At 45.3% G+C, this 20642-nt stretch overlaps 1 protein-coding gene across 2 annotated transcripts; it reads right to left on the reverse strand.

Moving 5' to 3' along the window:
• Nucleotides 1-2799: 2799 nt before the first annotated feature.
• SP5 (Sp5 transcription factor) lies at nt 2800-14422 on the reverse strand. 2 transcript variants are annotated; one of them, XM_064434532.1, is made up of 3 exons: nt 14243-14422; nt 4546-4957; nt 2800-3994 (listed from the first exon to the last, which is right to left on the reverse strand). In XM_064434532.1, the coding sequence occupies exons 2-3, from the start codon at nt 4594-4596 to the stop codon at nt 2942-2944; spliced, it is 1104 nt and encodes a 367-aa protein (XP_064290602.1). In that variant the 5' UTR covers nt 4597-4957; nt 14243-14422; the 3' UTR covers nt 2800-2941. The 2 variants fall into 2 exon arrangements, with proteins under 2 accessions (XP_064290602.1, XP_064290603.1); XM_064434533.1 differs by lacking the exon at nt 14243-14422 and having other exon boundaries at nt 4546-5477.
• Between the last annotated feature and the right edge of the window lie 6220 nt (nt 14423-20642).

Genomic DNA, 20642 nt, shown 5'->3' on the forward strand with positions numbered 1-20642 from the left:
ACACATATACACATATATACAAGGTGCACAGCCTACAACACAACGCCACTGTGGTGGTTTGTTTTTTTTTTTGGTAAATCAGATACCACCACCCCTTTGAAACGCTGGGCTACAGTCTTTTGCTTCAAACCTGGATTATTTGCAGGCTCATACTTCAGTGAGTGGCAAAACTTTCTGTATTTCAGTACAAGCTGTGTCTTGTGGAATGAATAACAACCTAAAATAGTCTGCTAGAATAGACAACATAGATGCTTGGCAAATTCAGCATGTCTTCAAACTGGAGCAAAATCTTTCCATAAAGGTCTAGCTTAGAAATCACCACATCTGCCATGATCAGGCTAATTTGTGCTAGTTACATCTGCTCTAAGAGAAATGGGTCTCTGGCTCTTAGGCTAGACTTGCCCCAGAAAGCATCTAAGGCATTGCTTCAGCTCACACGGATACTTTCTCTTCATCTTGGCACTCCCTCAGCAGGAAAGGCCCTCGCCATGTGGGAATTATTCTATCCTGTAAGAGACCTCTCCTGCTCTGGGATACTGTTGTTTCTCCTGTACTGCTACCAACTAAAGCACTTTCCACTACTCTCCATTTTCAGTAGTTTTGATCCATACAGAGAATTGAAAGACTATTTAATGAAACAAACTCTCTTTTAAAGCAATCTCAAATTCTCTAACTCTACGTCCTTAATGTAACTTAATATCAAAAAAAGGAACCAGATTGCCACTGTGTGCCATTAAACATATTAAAATTAAACACTTGCATAAACACATTTTAAAATTACAGAAACACTATAATTCCTGATGAAATATTTCAATCCTACATCAGTAGTAAAGAGGATGCACTTTTGTCTCAAAGACTTTTTTTACTAAGGACTTCTGGATCAGGTCCATTGTTTATTTCTTGCCTTGCTGTCACTCCATCTGGCACACTAAAGACATCTTCTGCCCAGTATCCCTCAACCACACGCTTTTGACACCTGAATCAAAGGAATGCTAACTGGTGAAGCTAAACATATCCCTCTCGAATGTTTTCTATGACAGTTTATAGAAGATTCTTCAGTGGAAAAGAAGACAGCTGCTTGGTTATTAATTCAGTAAGTTGACCATAAGAATATGGTGTGGGAAATTAATTCAGAATAATAAATATTAAAATATTGTTAACGACCTCTTAACTGTAACTGGTAACTGTCCTTTAACTTCTCATTACTTCAGATACAAGGGTTCTCGTGGTATTATCTCATCTCATTATTCCCCAGGAGAAGAGATTCTTGGTGGTATTTGGCATACATATAAACACATTCATTTTACATGTCCTGTCATTACAAATACTTAGCGAGCTGTGGTTTTTTCTTGATCCAGAAGTCCACGGCAGAGTGTATCTCTAAAAACATAGTTGTGCCAAAGCTTCCTTGACAACTGCCACCAGAGGATCTCACCTGAAGCTGAACAGTTCCAGATTAGTCCTGGTGAAGTTTTGAAGGCACTTTTTATTTCATTGTCTCATTAGGTAATCAGAAAATAAAGCTGATATTGTAAAAATATAAGGAGTAAATAAGGAATATTCTCAACGTTAGAATGCAAAATTTAGCAAATCACTGATCAGGTTCCTCAATTAGTTTGGCTACATAGATTTCAATTAAAAAAATAAATATGGATCTCGCTGCAGTAAGAAAAGTTATTATTTTTAAAGAAATATGCCCATACTTACGTGATGCCCAGTGAGAGACAAGAAACCCTAAAGGCTGTCACTATCTACTAGGTACTTCTAAACACGGTTTTAAACCAGTGCCAAGGGTCTTCCCCTTCGCAGCACAGTGATTGCCATTTTGTTGTACTGGCAGGGTAACACATATCTCAGCCCCTCAGTTCTGCACTTTTACAGAAAGTTAACATTTGGGAAGTGTGTGTTAGCTCTGCTGTGCCACAGAGAGCTTAGGCTGGGACTGGCTGTTTGGGGCTGGCCTGTGGCCTGGACCTTTTTGAGAAGGGCTATCACTAACACTGACTGCTGCCCACTCCTGCACAAATGTGTATCCTGGTCTGTAGAACTTGACCTGTACGTTCATCCCCAGTACTGGCACCATGCATTTCTTTTTTTACTCTCACCTTCATGTGTGGGAAACAAAACATTGAAGCTAATTAAAAAAACCTAAACCCAAACCCAACCCACCAACCAGAGCTACCAGGCACACCCGTCCGAAGGAGCTCCCGGGATTTTAAAGGTGTTTACCATGAGCAGCTCTCAGGTCCCCGTGGCTGCGCTCCGCTCGGCCGCCGCGGTGGAGCCGGGCCCGCAGCCGGCCCGCCGCCTCAGCGGGAAATGGCGGGAAGGCGGCGGCCGCGCGCGGGGCACCCGGCAACGATCAAACGAGACCGACGCGGCCGCACCGTCCCTGTGACCCCGGTGTGAACGTGTTTATTTCACGCTGCGGTCGCGGGTCGCTTTACAGAAACATCTCATGCTAGACCCCGCGCGGGGTCGAAGACAGGGGGGAACACATGTATTCAAACGTAACTATTAAATAACCTGTACACAAAACTTCAGTCTGTTACCCTGAAAGCACGAGGGCCGAGCCCCAGCACGGCCACAGCGGCGCTGCCACCTCACCCCCAGGTGTCTATAAGCCTCGACCCCCGCGGCCGGACCGGGCCGGCCCCGCTCGTGCCCCAGCGCCCGGGCCCCCCGGATTCAGCCGCGCTCCAGGCCGGGCCGGGCGCCTGCCCCCGGACGGCCCCGGGGCCCTATGAGCGTCCAGTCCCGGGCCTGAGGGTCCGCGGAGGCCGCCCCCAGCCGGGGTACTGCTCGCCGTGCCCGGCGAGAGTCCGAGAACCTGCCGCCCTCTCCCCACCGCCCTGCCCCCGGCGGAGAAACGCCCCCCGCCCGGGTCCCGCCGCGGCTCGGCTCGGCCCGCAGAGGCAGCAGCCGCCGGCTGTCCCGGCGGTCACAGGTCGCGGCTGTCCTCCCGCTTGACGCCGTCCGCCGCCGCCTTCAGCTTCTTGTTCTGGTGGGTCTTGACGTGCTTGGCCAGGTGGTCGCTGCGCATGAAGCGCTTCCCGCACTCGGGGCAGACGAAGCGCTTCTCGCCCGTGTGAGTCCGCAGGTGCCGCTGCAGCTCGTCGGAGCGGGTGAAGCTCTTTCCGCAGAAGAGCCAGTTGCAGACGAAGGGCCGCTCGCCCGTGTGCCAGCGCAGGTGCGCCTTCAGGTGCGAGGTCTTGCCGTACACCTTGCCGCAGCCGGGGATGTGGCAGATATGCTGCTTCTTCTTGCCCGGCTCCGCCTCGGGGGCGCTGCCCGCGGCCGACTGGCAGTTGGGGCAGCGGCAGCGGCGGCACCTCCTGGCCGTTGCCGCCAGGGGAGACTTGGTCTGCAGCAGGGCGGCGATCTGCGTCTGGTACTGAGCGAAGTCCGAGTGCCCCAGCACCAGGCTCCGCGGCAGCGCCGCCGCTGCGGGGAAGCGGTGGCCGCAGCCGCCCGGGGCGCTGGCCTGCTGGATGCTCCACCAGGGGATGTCCTCGGGCGGCGGGTTGGGCGACAGCTGCCGGCAGGGCTGGGCGGGCGGAAGCAGGTTGGAGTACCCGGGCGGCAGGGCGGCCTGGGCGGCGTAGGGGACGTAGGCGGGCGGGCAGCTGGACGGCAGGGCGGCCATGGAGGAGGGCAGCATCTTGACGGGGGAGAACTCGTAGGGATAGGAGGGGTCCGCCGGGGGGGTGAGGGGCAGTTCGTGAGAACCCCCGAAGGAGGGTTGCAGGTGGTTCTTCTGAGGGGTCAACCCCAAGCTGGGATGCGGAGGCGGCAGCCCTCCCGGGGAGTGCGCTGGCATCTCGCCGCTCCACGGGTGGAAGATCCTAGAGGGGGATCCCAGCGTCGGGTCGTAGGAAACCGGCAGGAAATCCGAGGGCGCTGCGCCCGGCTGCCCGATTCGGCTACAAGTAGCGGCCAGAAGAGCCAGGGGCGAGTGCTTGGCCAAGTCTGGGGAGGCGCTGGGGGTGCGGTCCTGCGCAGGAACGGGAGGGAGGGGAGAAGGGAAGGAGGGAAGAGAGCGCGTTACTCGCCGCCCGCAGACACCGGCCTGCGAGAAACTTCCCGCACCACTGCCCGTGCGCGGCTGGGGCCGGCCCGCCGCTCCCCGCACGGACGGTAAACTTTCCGAAAACAATGCGCACCCAGAGGGCAGGACGTGCCCGGCCCCCCCGCTCCGCCCAGAGACCGGTCCCGCCCGCGGCCGGTGCCGCCGGCCCCGCCGCCGCTCGTGGGCCGGGGAAGCAGCCGCTGTGGGCAGGGAGGCAGCCCCCGCGCCCCCCACACCCCTTGCCACGGAGCACTGCCTGGAGTTAGTAACGGGCTGCTGGCGGGAGACAGAAGTCACAAGCCCGAGAAGCCCGAGCCCGGCCTCCTACCACCGCGGGGGTCCCCACCTTCCTCTCCGGGCCGCCCGCCGGGAAAAGCCCCGGGAGGGAGGCGGCTGACGCCAGCTGCCCCCGCGCAATGCGGGTCACAACCGTGGGACGCGGCGCAGTTCGAGGAACACCGGGTGCGGGTACTGACCTGGAGGAAAGCCTGGAGGGAGTCGTTCCGGAGGACAGCCACCGCGGCCATGGCTACTGCGCCCGGGGCGAAGGGAAGGCGCCGGGGCACTGCCGAGGCATGAGGACGCCGAGGGGAAGACGAGAAGCTGCCCAGTTTCCTTCTCTCTCCCCCTCTCTCTCCCTTTCCTTCTGATCTCTTCGCCTCCGTGCGCGTCCCACCCCCCCGCGCTGCGCGATCTCCGCGGACTGTCTGACTGCGCCAGGATCACCTCCAAGAATTTGATAAGGACTTTGCCGGGCCGCCAACCAGTCAGAGGGAAGATTTATGGCTTTGAAGTTTGCCGCTACCCAATCATCAAAGAATAGCGGCTCTTTCAGAAGCGAAAGCAAATCCTTTGAATCCACAAAGCTCCTATGGTGTGTTTGTTGGTCTGGATAAAAGAACTGATTATTAGGGGGGATGGGAAGGGAGGAGATAAAGGCGGGACAATTAATGAAGTAATCACTATGTGGGAAATGTATATACACAAATAATTGGATTTTCTTGATCAAAGGACCCCTTACCGCCTAGAGACCCTCGCGTTGGATGTGCAAGACACTGGATCCCCCCTCTTTTTTTTTTTCCTTTTTTTTTTTTTTTGCAATTAAATTTGTGGCAGAGCCCTAAAGTGACAACGCGTCTTTGTTATCGCTCGAGGAATCTGCCTCCGGATTCCTCTGATAGTGTTTAAAGACTGAAGGTAACATAGTACAGCGAGTTCACCTGGTCGGGGCTGGTAGATCCCAGCCGTAAAACTTCCCTGGAGTAATTGTCGGTGGTTCCTCCCCGCTCCCTCCCTCCGCCCGCCCTTCCCCCGAGGCTGAGGGGTATGCCCTCGATATGACTCGGCAAATAACCGCGCATTTTCTCCTCTGGTAGCTGGATTTGTTTCACTTCGCTCAGCCGGTATTGCCCCCTTGTTACCGGGAGCCCCCGCCTGGCGCGGGGCCAGGCCAGGCGCCCAGCCGGGCCCGGGGAGGAGCAGCGGGCTGCCACCAGCAGCAAGCGGTCTCTCAGACAGACACACCGACAAACCGGGCAGCCGGGAAACAGAAGGGAAAAGTTTCCTCTTCCCTAGCGGGAGCCGGGTGTAAGAGACCCAATTTCTTTAAATGAAGACCGCAGTCTCTCTTGGCGGGCCTGCCGAGCCGGCCTGTCTTGCGCCGGCGGGGTGTGGAGATCGGGGTGGCTCCTCGGGAGCGAACGCTGCTACTGGGTCTCTGCCTCCCCTGCTCTCTCACCTCCTGCCCTAAAGACAAAGCCGGCCCCAAGCGCTTTGTTACTTCATCCCGCACCTTTCGGCCTCTGTCTATACATCTCTATACGCATGTGTGTATGAAGGATCTAACCTGCCTTGCGTTCGACCATGTGTGAGGCTACTGACCCTCTAACCAGCACCAGGCACATCTGGGTCACAGCTTGCCGCCACCGTGGGCTGCTGAGCTCAGTGGGCTGCAGAGCTGGCGGGCCCCCTCGCATGTGCCGCCCAGCAAGGGGCAGGCGGGGCCCCGCGCCTCTCCGCGGGCCCGCTCAGCTCCGCGCTCCGCCGGGGGCCCTGGAAACGCGCTCCTCTCCTCCCCGCTTCCCCATCTGCTCCGAGGCCATCGCAAACGCCGGCTTGTTTGGCCAGGTACCAAACCAGGACGTTCATCTCCGTCTTGAGGAGGTGAGGGTACCCTTTCGGGCAGATGCCGGCTGGCTCTGGTCCTCCGGAGCTGTTTGCACAGGTAACTCGATCCTCCCCGCAGTCGCTGGGTTCAATTGTATTCGCACCGCCACTGAAGTCTCTTTAAACGCCAGCACACAGAGATCTTTATCTGCCTTTCCTGTGGAAACAATCACTGTCCGCTCAAAGACTTTCAAGAGTTGTAGGGCTTGAATTAGATCGGTTTCTTTGAAGGGATTAAAGTGCCAAGTCCTCTCCCACGGCTCCATATTGAGTCCTGGGGAGAAATAAAAGCTCGACCCCATGTAACACTACGCAGCAGCCGTATCAAGCTCTTCCCATGTGCCAGGTAACCACTTCACCAGGTTGGCAACAGGAAGACAAGGGTCCCGCATCCAGCGCTTTTACCACGCACTAATGTATCGAGGCAAGGTTCGCCGCTGCTGCAGGACGCCGTGGCCCGGCAGCAGCTCCCGCCAGGGCGTGAGGTTGCGGGCGATAGAGCTCCCCATCCGCCTGCACGAGTGCGGGGCTCACGGGGTTCGGCACCTCCATCCGCCACACACGAACCCAGTACCGCCGATGAGCGATCCGGGGACTGCGCCGCGTCAACGCGGGCCACGGCGGCTAACGGAGAGCCACAGCGAGCCCCGGCCGGAGGACACGCACACGGGCACTGCCCCGCGCACCCCGCCCGCAGCCGTCGGGTGCCCCCGCTCAGTGCCAAGCTCCACCGCGCCGCTAGAGCCGCATCGGGGCAGGAGCGCACTTGTTGTCCCCTCGAGTCTAAACTGTCGCTGGAGGCGAGGAGGAACCCCACGTGGGGAGCCCGACCCGCACCTCTGCTTCCTGGAGGAGCAAGAACTCGCTAGACGAGCGGAACGGCGGCGCTCGCGCTTGCGTTGTCCCTAAACCTCTGTATCCCCAAACTTATGTCAAACCCAGAGATATGCGAGATGCCCGATTTAACCCCTACCTCGATTTTTGTTAATTCGTTTTACTTAGTAATTGCCAGATGAATACTCGGAACAATGTTTCTAAACGAAATGAGAGGGGATAGGTAGGTCAGGAGATACTGAACACCGCGAGGTTCCCTCCATTCTCTAAAGTACGGTATTTCCCCAAATATCTCGACGAACCAAAATGATTTGTCAAGTTGCAAAAGAGTTAGTGGAAAACTGGATAAGTTTCTATACAGCTGCCACACTACAAATGCCATAAATCTGCATCCAAGAAAGTACATTACTTAAAAATCGAGAATAAATTCCCATTTCTGGAAGAAACCAATGGGCTGAAAAATGAAACGTTGCAATCATAATTTTCTGTACAAATAATTAGTGTTCAAACTCGGAGCATTTCAGTCTCCTGAAATGTATTCTTAATGAAGTGATGTTCAGAGCTGTCATTAAAAATGCAGGGCTGGAAGATCAAAGTACAATATTTATTTTAGAAATTTGTCTCAGTTATCAGGAGATACAGGTATCAAGGCCAAGTGTCAATTCAGTTACACAAAGCACGATTTCCATGAGAAATGGGCTGCCGCTACGTCCTAGTGTAAAGCAAAGGGACACCAGAGATGAGTTGCAGGGCGCGAGGAGGCGCGGCGCCGGGGGGCTGGGGGCTGCTCCCGGCGCCGCAGCCGGGCCGGGGGAGCGCCGCTGAGAAGCACGGCCCTGCGTGGAGCTCTGGCCCGCAGAGCAAGGGGCCGGGCCCGAGCGGCGGGGCTGAGGGGGCCGGAGCGGCCCTTGGGCCCACCAGGGAGGCAGCGGCAGCGCCGTCGGCAGCACGGCGGCCCGGAGGCAAAGAGCCGGAGCCTGAACTGCTCCAGCCACGGGGCTGAGGCGCAAGGGGCTCCAGAGCCCCGCTGCCCCCATGGGACCCTGCCTGCTACGGCAGGCGGGGAGACCCCTACCGCCCCCGGGCCAGAGGGGCTCAGGCTGCCCTGGGCTGCATGGCTACTGTCGATTTAAACAGAGTGCAAGTAAATCACCAGTCACCATCACCGTTTCTTAGACAGGTGTCTTAAAAATCAGGATTTTTTCAGATTACGGTACCCCAGTACATGGCTGTACCACCATGCAGGGCTCTGTGGCCCTTGGTCTGAATGCAAGGAATAACAGCTGCTTGTATGCCAGTGGTACCCTCCATGGTTTCTGCTGTGTCTCTGACTTCAGGGCCCCAAGTACTTAATCCTGGAGCCTACCCCAAAACCTGTCCCAGAGACAGCTCACACTGCCACAGCCAGGTCCTCTCATGACATTCACAGTCCCTTTAAAGTCTGCAGTCACCTGCCTTGACCCCCCCCACCCCATGAACAACTCTGGAAGCCTGGATGGGCTCTGGCCACCTGCCTGTCCACAGCTTGGGGTTCCTTTCCATTAAATACTGTTCTTTAGCAATTGTGACAAAGAATCAGAGACAGGATCATTCTGAAGTCAACAGCTGCATTAACATTCAGCCAAGCCTCCTAGTCAAGTTGTCCATAAGAGGTGGCAAAATTTAAACCTGAAAAAGCTTCAATAAGCTTGCTCCAGAAGGCAGTGTCTTCACACCATCTCTTATTTTTTCTGGTTTAAAGATGTACTAACAGAAACCACCCATCCACAACAGCAAGAAGTTTCACCAGAAGATAAGTAACTCCAGGTATACAGCTTCAGGCATGTGTGGATACACTGCCAACAGTTCTGAATTATATGCCATTAATACTATTTTTATTTACTTCAGCATATTCACATTTTTACAGTAGACAACATGACTGGCATAAGATGAGGAATAACCAGTTCACACAGTGTAATTCAAACATCAGTAGATGAAAATAAAAAACATTAAAAACTGCTATGGTATCTCCTGCTTAACTTTTTCTGTGCTTTAGGGAAAACCACAAAATTCTAGACAAGATTGGCACATGTTAAGGCATATTTAGGATTTAAAGGCTTGCCTCAACATTTCCCAGTGTAGGTGTGGATTTGACAAAGATTAATAGAGGATATCCCAAACTTCTGAAAGCTGAGCTGCCCTTTATGAGAAGTAGAACAAGTTTTATGCCACACAAAGTTTAATGCCTCACAAACCTGTTAAAGTTTTCAATATCTTAATGTATTCATCTTCTGCTACATCCTTGGCTGGCCCTTTGTGACTCTTCCTCCTGTCTTGGGGAACACTGGTGAACATTCTTGGATATACTTACTTCCCTTGCTTCCATATTAAAAAAAAAAAAATCAGACTCTTAATCATAACAATATTGAAAGTGTTATTCTTGGCTCTACTTGGAATGCTTGGTACACTTTTAGTTCAAGATGATAATTTCAAATTCCCTGGAAATGCTTTCTGCCTCTGGCATACATGGCTGCATTTTCGTCACAGCTCTAACAGCTAGAAATGGACTTCTACAAAATAGAAAGCAAGCCAAGAACTCTGGTGAGCAGCTGAAAAGGATCTGCTGTGTGCATCCTGCTTGTTCTCTCCTTTGGGGAAACACTTTCCTTTGGGGAAACACTAAGTAAAAAGAGCCTCTGTATTTTTGATGGAATGCATTTGTTTGGGGAAGACTGGATGGGAACTTTTAATTTATAACTACAGATATAGTTATACTTTTATAACTACATATAGCTATTTTTTTTACATTGCAATTAGTATAGAATGAAAAGTAATTAAATTGTTATTTGCTTCCTCTTAACTACAGAGAGTATATTATCTAAAAATTTGGTCTCATGATAAGTAATTTTAGTTACTTAGTATACTTACTGACAAATTAAACAGCTGTCTGTGTCTATACTGTGTTAGAACTGGAAACAGCATGAAGTTTATCCAGAAAGATCATTGTTTAATCTACACATAAATACTGGATGATCACATGGCAGCCACATTACTATTAATTTGGCTGAGTGGATTAATCCAACACTAAAAATACACCTGTTATTTAATGAACTCATGCTGCAATTTTAGAACATTTTGGTAGAGAAAACAATAAGTATTTTCTAATGGCAGTATTTTTCAATATTTCAAGAAGCACTTTTGAAATAACCCACTCTTCAAGGACTACTGAACAAGAACATATAAAAATGTCCACAATCTTTATTATAAAAGGCAAGTGCTCTATATAAACTCTTCAACAACTCCACTCTAGCTGGGGGAAAAAATACAGATATGAAGAAAAAGCCTAATGGTTGCATTGTGAGGGTCAAAACAGGGACACAGATATGATACATGACTGGCATTAAAGGTGCCTCAGGAAACAGATACTGTCTTCACACTATGGGAGAGAATCTCAAGACCCTCTCTGTATAATACTTTCAAGGTAGATTTTGCCAGTTTTGCATACATATTAGTGAAAGGCAGCCTATAAACTATGACATAGGTGAGTGCCCCCAACAGGGGGAGAGTTTTTGAACAGGACCTAGAAAAACTAGATTTCTAAATTGAGGTGTTTTTTTTTTTTTTAATGCCAGTCTTCTTGACTGCCACCAGAGGTTCAGGATCCCGTGAAAGATTGGGGAAAACTTAAATTACAATTCTGAAATGACTTATCTCTCCCTAGCTGAACACTGCTCTCATAGACTGGCAGAAAAGTCTTTTCAGGAAAGCAGGGTACAGTATGTTTCTGTGTCATTTCATAAATTGATGCCTTAAGTGGTGCAGAATAATACATAAATAGTTAAATGCATAAATTACATTAACTACCCAAATATAAATTTCCCTCCCTCCAATTCTGAAAATTAAAACACCATCAATAAAATAATTTCAAATGTATTTAAAAAACACAATATTTTTATTGTGCTTTCCATCTTCACAGAACCAGAAAAAGGTGAAGTCATTCTAACCATACTCTTATATGCCAGAGTCAGCTAGCCTGCTTCTTTACAAGGGGAATGACCCTTGCCATACACACAACTGCTCCAGGCTTGAAAACAGGATCTCCTTGCCTCAGTTCTGCACACAGATTATGAGGCTGCTCCTCACCAAACACTTAAACAACTTCCCCCAGCTCAGCTGAAACCTCAGGAGTACTGGCTGAGGCATGTACCTTCTGCTGGCTGGCTGGCCATGCCAATCAAAGCAAACAACCCTAATCTGGGAATAAATCACCTTTCACTTCAGCCTTCCATCAGCTCCTATTGCTCAGGGACAAACAGCTTGACCGGCTGTTTGAGAACCCAGGACAAGATGAGGAGAAAGGAAATTCTCCTCAAAGATGAGTGTGTCAGCATGGCCGTGACTCATGAACCAGTCTAATTTTTCTCACACTTCTGGAACCTCTGAGACAGAGGGAGAAAAAAGATTAAATCTTCAGAGGGTTAAATTTTTTGGCTTTTCTCCCTCAGTAAATCTCACATTCCTATTTTCCTATTACATGAAGAAAACTTGCATATTCTATGGTCATTGAGCTGAGAGAATCACAGATTACATATGAAAGAAAGAAGAGTACATGGCAAAACACAGATCCTGCAACAAAGTGGAAATGCATTAGTCAAAATTACCTAATTCTTATGCCAGGAAGTAAGAATGAGACTACGATGCTGCAGTGCTGGCACTCCAATGCCCAAATGATATAGAAATCTGTAACTGAAAACCACTGACTGCTTCTTAGGAGGTCACACTAAACCACAAAGAACTATTTTCCATATTTTTTTGTCTTAAAATGAAGCTTGGGGAAAAATTCAAATGCCAAGTCATGCAATTTCATCTGTAATCAGACTAACTTTATAAAATACTGCCATTCTTATCAATGCACAAGAGTATGGGACTGAAAAACAATATTCTCTCAAGATTCTTACAGAAGGCAGTGGAGTAGATGCCCAGAAAAACTGCATTGGGCTCATGATTTACTACTTTTTTCTACTTCCATTGCTACACAAGCTAAGTGTACTTGGCACACGGAGTGATTCAAAAAGAAGCTGCTCTGTAGTGCCAGTGATTCTCTTTAATGAGATACAGTTATCAGTTGATTTATGAATTTCTGCTGCCTGTTCTCATTAAGGGTAAGGTAATTTACATTCTAGAAGTAAGACTGTTTACAAGAGAACACAGTAATCAAAATCCCTCTAAATCAAGTTTTAGAAATGTACACAGTGAGGCTAGAGGTAGTTCTAGCAATGTGCATAACTTTATCCATTAAACTCTACTGCAAAGACTCAAGAGAAGGTGTTACATCTCCAGTTTTATCTAGTTTTCCAAATTAGTATAGCATTCATCTCAGGAATTTAATATGGGAGAGACAAAATGAACTTTCTGCTTGAGCCTTCTGATACCCTGGTGACCTCCTCCTCCTGGGAGATCCTATGCTGTTAATTTAGATACCATATGCCTCACTGGTCATCAATTCAACTGCTGCTCTCTATGCTGCAGCCTTCACAGGCTCTCGGTCACACTGCCTGTAAAACTAATAATTTCCTCTACCTACTGTTGCTCTACCAGTCAGACAAGCTCCAGCTGATCAGTGTTTTCTTACAAATACTTAGAAATAGCACAATCTAGTCTGCTTTGTTCTTTCTTTTGGTATATGCTTCTCCACTATCATTTAGACACTATTTGCAGTGCTCCAAAGTAAAGCATCAACAACTGGAAGACAGCAGAGGAGGAATGTAGGAAAAACAGCTACACAGACTATGAACGAACACTGGTCAGATGTCTGAATGTAAGCCAGCATTTTGGGAGGAGTCAGAAGCAAAAGCCTAACCATCTAGGTGGAGAGAAAAGGTAAGCTCCAAGCATACAGCACATCAGTGCTGAGACTGACTATAGAAGCTAAGAATGAGCATGGAATTACACGTTAATGCTGGCAACACTGATTATGGGAATACTAAGATGAATGGAGCAGCTCAGCCTGAGCAATTGATTGAAGCTGTTTTCATCTCTGTGGGGTGTTCTTCAACATTTCGCTCTATGCAGCCATATACTGCCACCTCTGACACTCAACTCATACATACATTCAACCTAGATAAGGCGTGGAAACTTCATCTCCCCTTCCCTGCTCTCTCCTGCCACCAGCCAGAAAAGCAACTACACTGTTTCCCTTTCTTCTTTTTGTAAACTGTCAACTTGCCAAGTTTACCAGTGACAGAGTATGTAAGGATATACCAGCCAGGTGTGAGAGGAATATTCAGGATATTTTTCTGAGTAACAGGAGTGCAGCTGCCAAGCTGGGTGGGAACAAAGAAATAGGATCAACAAGCAAAATCTTGTGACAGTCCCGAGTAAGAAGGTGGTCAAACTGCAGTGAGTGTGCTGGGAGAAGCTTTAGTCACTTTGAACACATCATTTTTAAAGCATTTATCTTCACAAATCCTCTACAAAGATGTACTATGTTATTACAGTTTTTTTATCAAAGGCAACACAGGGGATCACACACCTTGTTCTGTGTCATCTATTAACCCTACTGAAGAGCAGAGAGTTGGACTGATGAGCAGAGGCACACAACTTGGGACCAAATAATACGATGTCACAACTCATTTCCCTTGCAAAATCCAAACTCTTTTCTATAGCACTCCCATCCCCCAGATTTAACATCAGTCTCTTCTGACACTTGTACACCCTCTTAGCAACTTTTAAATTATGAGCAGTTGTTGATCTTTCAGACAGAGTAAAGACAGAGTAAAACCCAAATAACCTTGGACATGCAGAGGTGCTCAACAATGAGGCTGCGAAGACAATGAAGAGACAAACATGCAGTCTATGCAAATAAAGCTGCATGAGCCAACACAGCCACAACACCTATATTTCTACTCTTCCTGGTGGACAGTGATGAGAGCATATGATAAGTAAAAACACCTTACTTATCACACCTTTGCTTTACAAAGCCAACAACACCTTGAGCCCAACACCTTTGCTTTACAAAGCCAATATACTCATTAGGTGGGCTGTACTTAACAACCAGATGTGCTTCTATAACTCTAACACTGAACATATTGAGCAGAAATAATGAGATACTTGCTTTCTTTTACAGCCCATCCTTTCTCTGCTTTAGAACACTCTTCAATACAGGATTCTATCCAAGGCACTAGTTTCACTTACCAATCATCAAAACAACCATTCTCAGTGGTGATGACCTCCCCTGCAGACAGAGCTGCAAGCTTTGCTCCTGAAACAGCTTTGGGAATTAAGTAACACTATCACCTGTACTCCCTTCATCTCACACATGGGAGCAGTTAGAAGAGCTAATTTTCCTCCACCTCAAGTAGACTCTCTTTCCATGCCAGTTTTCCCCTCAGTAAGTGTTCCACCAACTTTTTCCAGTGAATCCTTGTACTACTGTATATGATCAAACACAGTGAATCTGATGCTCTGCAAACACATGAGGCACAAACACACAACAGGTTTGCTGGCTGAGCAGACAGATTATGTATTTAATTGTAAATGGGTTGTAAACATCTGAGATCTTTATATACTGAGAAACTAATAGTATCTATACGTAGACACTTGAGAGAAGCAAGCGTTTTTAAAAGATTGATCTGGAAAAATCTGGAAGTGATATATATTTTGATCTTTGGGTATTTTTCTGCTATCTCTTGCTCTGTTTAATTTGGAGGTGAAAAATAAATGTTAGCAATATCCATCTCTGCACAGTTTGTCTAAACAAGCCAATAATTTCTTGCAATGTAATGAACTTCAGTAAAAGGAGAAAAGTAAGTTATTTTTAGACTACATAATTCTCATGATGAAGGAAAGAAAGAAAACAATCTCCTCATATGAAAGATTACCACCATTTTTGCTTCAACATGCTTAAAAAAAAGACAAATCAAAGAAAAGATACTTCCATCACACCATCTAGTAGCATATTTATAGAGAGACACGTGGAGAAACTGATTTACTGATAGTATTTACTATACATCACTTATGATTTTTATCAGCTGCTTGGTAGTCTATCTTTCTGAAGTTAAAACCACCAGATTTCTAGCATACTGAACAATTACTATTTTTGAAAATTAATAATTCCAGATTTTTTATTGTGCTGACATTTTCTGTAAACTTATGACTGAATATACTTTTTCCAAAGCTTACAGTAAGATATAAGATAATGATTATAAAATAATCCTTTAAAAACTTGATACTGATGAAGTACTGCAGGCCTAGGAGAGAAAATGTTTTACTTTAAACCATCAAAAATTGAAGTTTTTTTCCCCTGATCTTTGAAAGAAGAACCAGATCTCAAGATACAGATTGCAGTATTACAGCAATATCTCAGTGTAGAAAAGCGAGGAATTTTATACCTGGAACATTTTATTTGCCTTTACTTTTGTAATTTGAATTACTAGTCCATTTGTAATTTTGTTCTAAACTATGCCACTTGGCTTCTCAAGAAGCTCCTAAAGCATCTTAAAGTGGTTTTCTACTACAGGTATTACATACATTTTAAGACACTGTGCAAGATGATTTAGTGCCTTATTATAATATATGATGAGAAAAATCTTCAAAATTTACTAAAGGTTGCCTCTAAAATGAAACCTAATGGTTCATGTATTTTTCTTCTTGTCTTACGTAGCTTCCTCTCTTTTCTTCTAAATCTCTCTCATAGAAATTTTCTACTCCAGAGTTCCCAAGGCCATTAATTCCCTTATGAAAGACCATTAATACCTCTCTCTTCATGCCCATCCTTTGAAAGTCCTCCTCCAAGTGTCACCCAGAAATTGGATACAACAGAGATTAACACTGTAGGAAGCCACAGGGTGAAACAAGCAAGCTTTGCCCTCTCAGAAATAACAAATTATGTGCTCTCTATTTGGTCCCATGCAGCAGTTGGAAGAAGCAGTGAAGCTGGCACCTTATCACTGCACTGTGGCACAGACAATGAAGAATCCCCCTCTAATTCTTTTAACACAAAGGAACACAAAGAGAAAAACCATGACCATGTTTCCTGCATGTTGTGATTGAGCAGAAATGGCAAGAGAAATTTCAGTAGGAAATACTGAAATTTCCCAAGAAAATACCTTATAGTCCTCAAGAGTATTGTCCATAGCTTAAAAGAAAGAAAAGTAGCCTTTAATGCAATTGAATCAATACCTGTCACAAACACTGTATTTCCTTTGAAAGTTTGTATCACTTCTAGCCTGTCAGCAACATTTTCAAGTACTACCTGTATGTACTTCTCTTATAATCAAAGGAAGGAAATAGTTATATTGTCAGAACTTCCATGTGCAAATTAAAAAAAAAAATTAAAAAATAAGCTATAAACGGAACAGTGACTGGAATTTCTTTCTGAAAGCACTATATTGAGTTACTAATGAGTTTCTAATAGAGAAAACTCTTTCAAACTGCTTATACCTAGTGGTTTAATAGCACTTATGCCCACCTTCTTCAATTGTGCTGCTGCACAGGGAGTCCAGAACGTTGTCCTTTTCATCTCCTATTTTCTCTATAATTTTCAGATATACTCTAAAAACTATTGGGAATTTCCAGCTTAAGTGTAAAAACCGTGCAGATCTAGGTTCAACAAAGGTAGCCATCTCTAACAATCTCAGCAAACACAACACAGCTGACAGCTGAATGTTACCAATGGGGCCTCAGAAAAAGGGCTTAACAATTTTGTTTAAGATCACAAGTTCTCCACCAACACTTGAGCCACAGAAGAATGCTCATTAGCTGTTATAAAAGTAAAATTGGTAGGGCTTTGTGTTTCAGTGGAGGGTCTGAAAGGTACATACAAGCAGATGCACACCAACACATTGGAGAGTAGTATAAATTCTTCAATTTAAATAATTTGCACTCTTTTCTTCCTCTTGATAATATGAAATCATGCTTTGTTTCAGTTAAAAACATTTTTTTGCTCTACGTTTAATCATGTTCATATTTCTTTCTGTTTAGCTCCCACTAGTCTCTTTACATAGCATTCAGTATGATTTTATATTGTGAAAAAAAAAACAAACAACATTCTGTCGCTAGAGTTGTTTTGTCCCACTCTTGTTTTCTTTAATCTTTTGTTTGATGCATGGAAAGATGCTAACGTTTTTGTACTATCTTAACTGTAGTGATCCGGGAGCAAAGCAAATGAGATTTAGTAGATATGTTTCTGTTGTCATTATTAAACCTCATATGCTTTGCTATGTAGGCAACATGTTTTATTTCTCTTAACCTGAAAGAGGTTTCTGTCTTATTGTTGCAATTTATTAAGGGCAAACAATCTAGGGCTTATAATAGGCCTGTAGGCAGAACAAAGCCCTTGTCAAATGGAAGGGTTGGCTGCTCAGCTGGGTAGCATGTAAATGTGCAAAAAGAACTGTTCTGTTCAAAGACACTAGACATGCTTTTTAAATAAAACATCTCATATAATTGAGAGTTGCCATTTAAGTGTTGTGTTGGAAATGTTCATTTAAAAAAATAATTTAATTGAAGAAATACAGTTGCACTGATTTTTTTTTTCGTAAACTCTCAAATAAAGTCCCACATATCACTAAGGCTTTTATTAGAAGCTCAACATAGTATGTTTCCAAAACAGCAGTTTATTGTCATTTTATAACACTGTGTTATGCAAGTTCAGTGACTACTGTACTCACCTACGCAGTGTAAACCTAATCTTATAAAAAAGGTATTTTTCATTTTCAATATAGGAAATCACTCTGCCTGTTTCTTTAACATAGTATCATGTCTCAAAAAATAAGGCAGTTTCTAATTCTACAGTTCATTTAAAACTTCTCATTATGTGCCTCTTTGCAAGAGCTGAAATTAAAATGACAGATAAAGATTACAACATAATAGGCATTTTTTTAATGCACTGGTCCACTTGGGCACAAGCAGCTCTTTTTTTCTCTTCTGTTGAAATGTATAATCAGGACAGTATCATCAATTAGATTTTTCACTTTAACTTTCCATAATGTTTCCAGACTTCTCTATTTGGCAAAGACAATTGGGACAGATTTCTTTATTTTTTCCTCTGGCCTAAAACTCAAAACCCCCCACTTTCCAAACTGTTACCACCGAAGAGTTTATTAAATGGCTGAAAAAGACAGCTGGTCCCACCATCTGTTAAAAATTTTCAGGGGCCAAATGAAACAGGTTACACCTTTAGCCATGCCAAGTCTTCCAATACCCCCTCCCTCTCACAGCCTGTGGAGGGCTAATCTGAATTTCACGCTCTGATTTTGCTATTGCTAATGTCTGAGCTTCTTATGTGTGCTTCTTGTAGTTGCTTATATTAGTTCTCTAGCAGTATCAAAAGCTCCCCTCTCCTTTCAACCTAGCTCATTTGCAATCAACGGAATCCTGGGTCTACAGTCTCCTTTACAATAAGATACTGTACCTTGAAGGAAACCCACAGAGAACCTAATATGTTACTTTTTTGGAGCAACAGAGAAAATCAGGAGTGCATTTCTGTTGTTTTGCAGCCACTTTTCTATAAATGCTAATGGAAGTAATTCAGATGTGCCAACAAAGACAGAATCTGCAACACACTGCAGGTGTGAGGGGGCTGAAACAAAAGGGATGCTAACCCTAATGGTATTTCTTGTCATTAACAATTCTTTGATGTTCATACTCGAGGCTCTCTTTTATCTTGCAGTTTTTCAGCCATCTTTGTTAACATGCAGTGTAACTAAACCTTTTTTCCTTAACCTTTAAAGACATCTGCAAAATGTTTATGCTAAGTTAGTTTCCACAGCATCTATCTGTAACACACATTGAAGTAAAATGAGATAAAGCTTGCAAGGTTATTACTAAAACATCAGTAAGTTCCTATCATTAAGTGAAAGGAACAGATCAATAAAAAGAAGCTCTTAATGTTACTTTAATAAGGATGAGTTTCTTGTAACAGGACTGGGGATTAACTTCAGTGTAACAGAAGCAGTGTTTATAATATAATGTTGATAAGAACCAGTTTGTTTCACTTGTACTCATTTAAAAGAGTTAAAAAAATCTGTAAATTCCCATATTAAAAAAGCATGTCACAATATAATATATTTAAAGACATTCTGGTTTTCCAGAAGGGATTTCTCTACCACTAAGTGGGCAGTGGCATTCAGTCAAGGAGCTGTAGGTGGAGATTCTCCACATCCATCTGTCTTTCCATGACTTACAGATGGAAAAACACCGTTGTCTTTTAAAATGTTCAACTCAGTAGGATGGCAGTAAAATGAAATGAACAATCAAAGCACACAAGATGCCAATCTGAGCTACTCCACAGCACTTCTAGAAAACCCAGCGTTTTACTCTCATCCCATCGCTCATGTCCTGTTAGATCATATCTTATTTTATCATGGTCTGTTGCATTATTGTTGTAGCATGCTGGAATGTTAAATGAGCAACCTAATCAATCAATACCAATTGCCAATTGGAACTCAGCTGTAAATCTGTACTGAGTTGAAGATGTCAGAGACTGCAACACAAGTTACCAAAACTTACAGTTTTATGAAGCCCCACATTTTGTTTTTCTTTCAAAACTTCACTTCTAATAGGTGAATTTAATCAAATAAATCAAGTCTGTGTCTGCATTAAGTACAGCACTTACCTTTGAATTTGAACTTCCATCAAACTGCTCCTACAGAACAAGGACTGAATGCTCATTCCTGGGGTAGTAGAAATTACAAAACTGAACGTTTCTGTTTCAAGGACTTTGCAATCTCAGTAAGAGCCATTTTGTCACAGAAGTCTTTACATAATCTCTCCAGTTGTGCAACTTTGTTGATTTATTGCTTATAACAGGGAGCAGCAGCAAAACCAAAAATGACTAAATAAACCATGTCACACAATTTTGTGGAAGTACCTCCTGCCCAGTCCTCTCCCTTTGCTAGGGGTCTCAGTGCAGCCTCTCCATATCCCCATTTCTCAGGTGTACTACGATGCTGTGCTCCAGAATCCAGCTTTCTGAGCACCACTTCCACCAGAACCTCAAGACTCTGCTACCCCTGTCCTGGCCTCAATCATCCCCACCAGTGCATTAGACAGTATGGGATCCCCAGTTCTACTATTCCAATTTTAGATAGGTCTTTGTCAGAGACTTGCCACGATCAGCAGCAGAACAATTTTTGGAAACACCTGTGACAGGCCGGCCTGCCTCCCAGCACTGAACTCCAGCCCAATGGATGACATCCAGTTTTTATTGTGGTGATATTACTTTACTTAGAGATTGAGATGAGATTTTCACTGGTAATGGGTTAGAAATTGAGGCTTGGATCTTTTGCAGAAAAAAGCACACATGTTGATCTACCTACTTGCCATCTCCATTTGCCAACTATATTATAAAATCCTACTTAAACTATTGAAAAAATAGTATCACTCTGCAATTTAAGTAAAAAATAAGCCTGCCAAACAAAAGCAAGGAAATTATCTATTACTGGCCTGATCAATAATATGTAATCTAGTTTCTGGAAACATTACTCCAAGATATGCTTTTCACTTATCTGCTTGTATGTCCTTTAGCATCACAGCATAAGTACTACAATAAACAGCTCCATGCTTACAAAATGTGTATCTTTACTGTTCTGGC

The sequence above is a fragment of the Passer domesticus genome, chromosome 10, assembly GCF_036417665.1.
Source record: "Passer domesticus isolate bPasDom1 chromosome 10, bPasDom1.hap1, whole genome shotgun sequence".
Lineage (NCBI taxonomy): Eukaryota > Metazoa > Chordata > Aves > Passeriformes > Passeridae > Passer > Passer domesticus.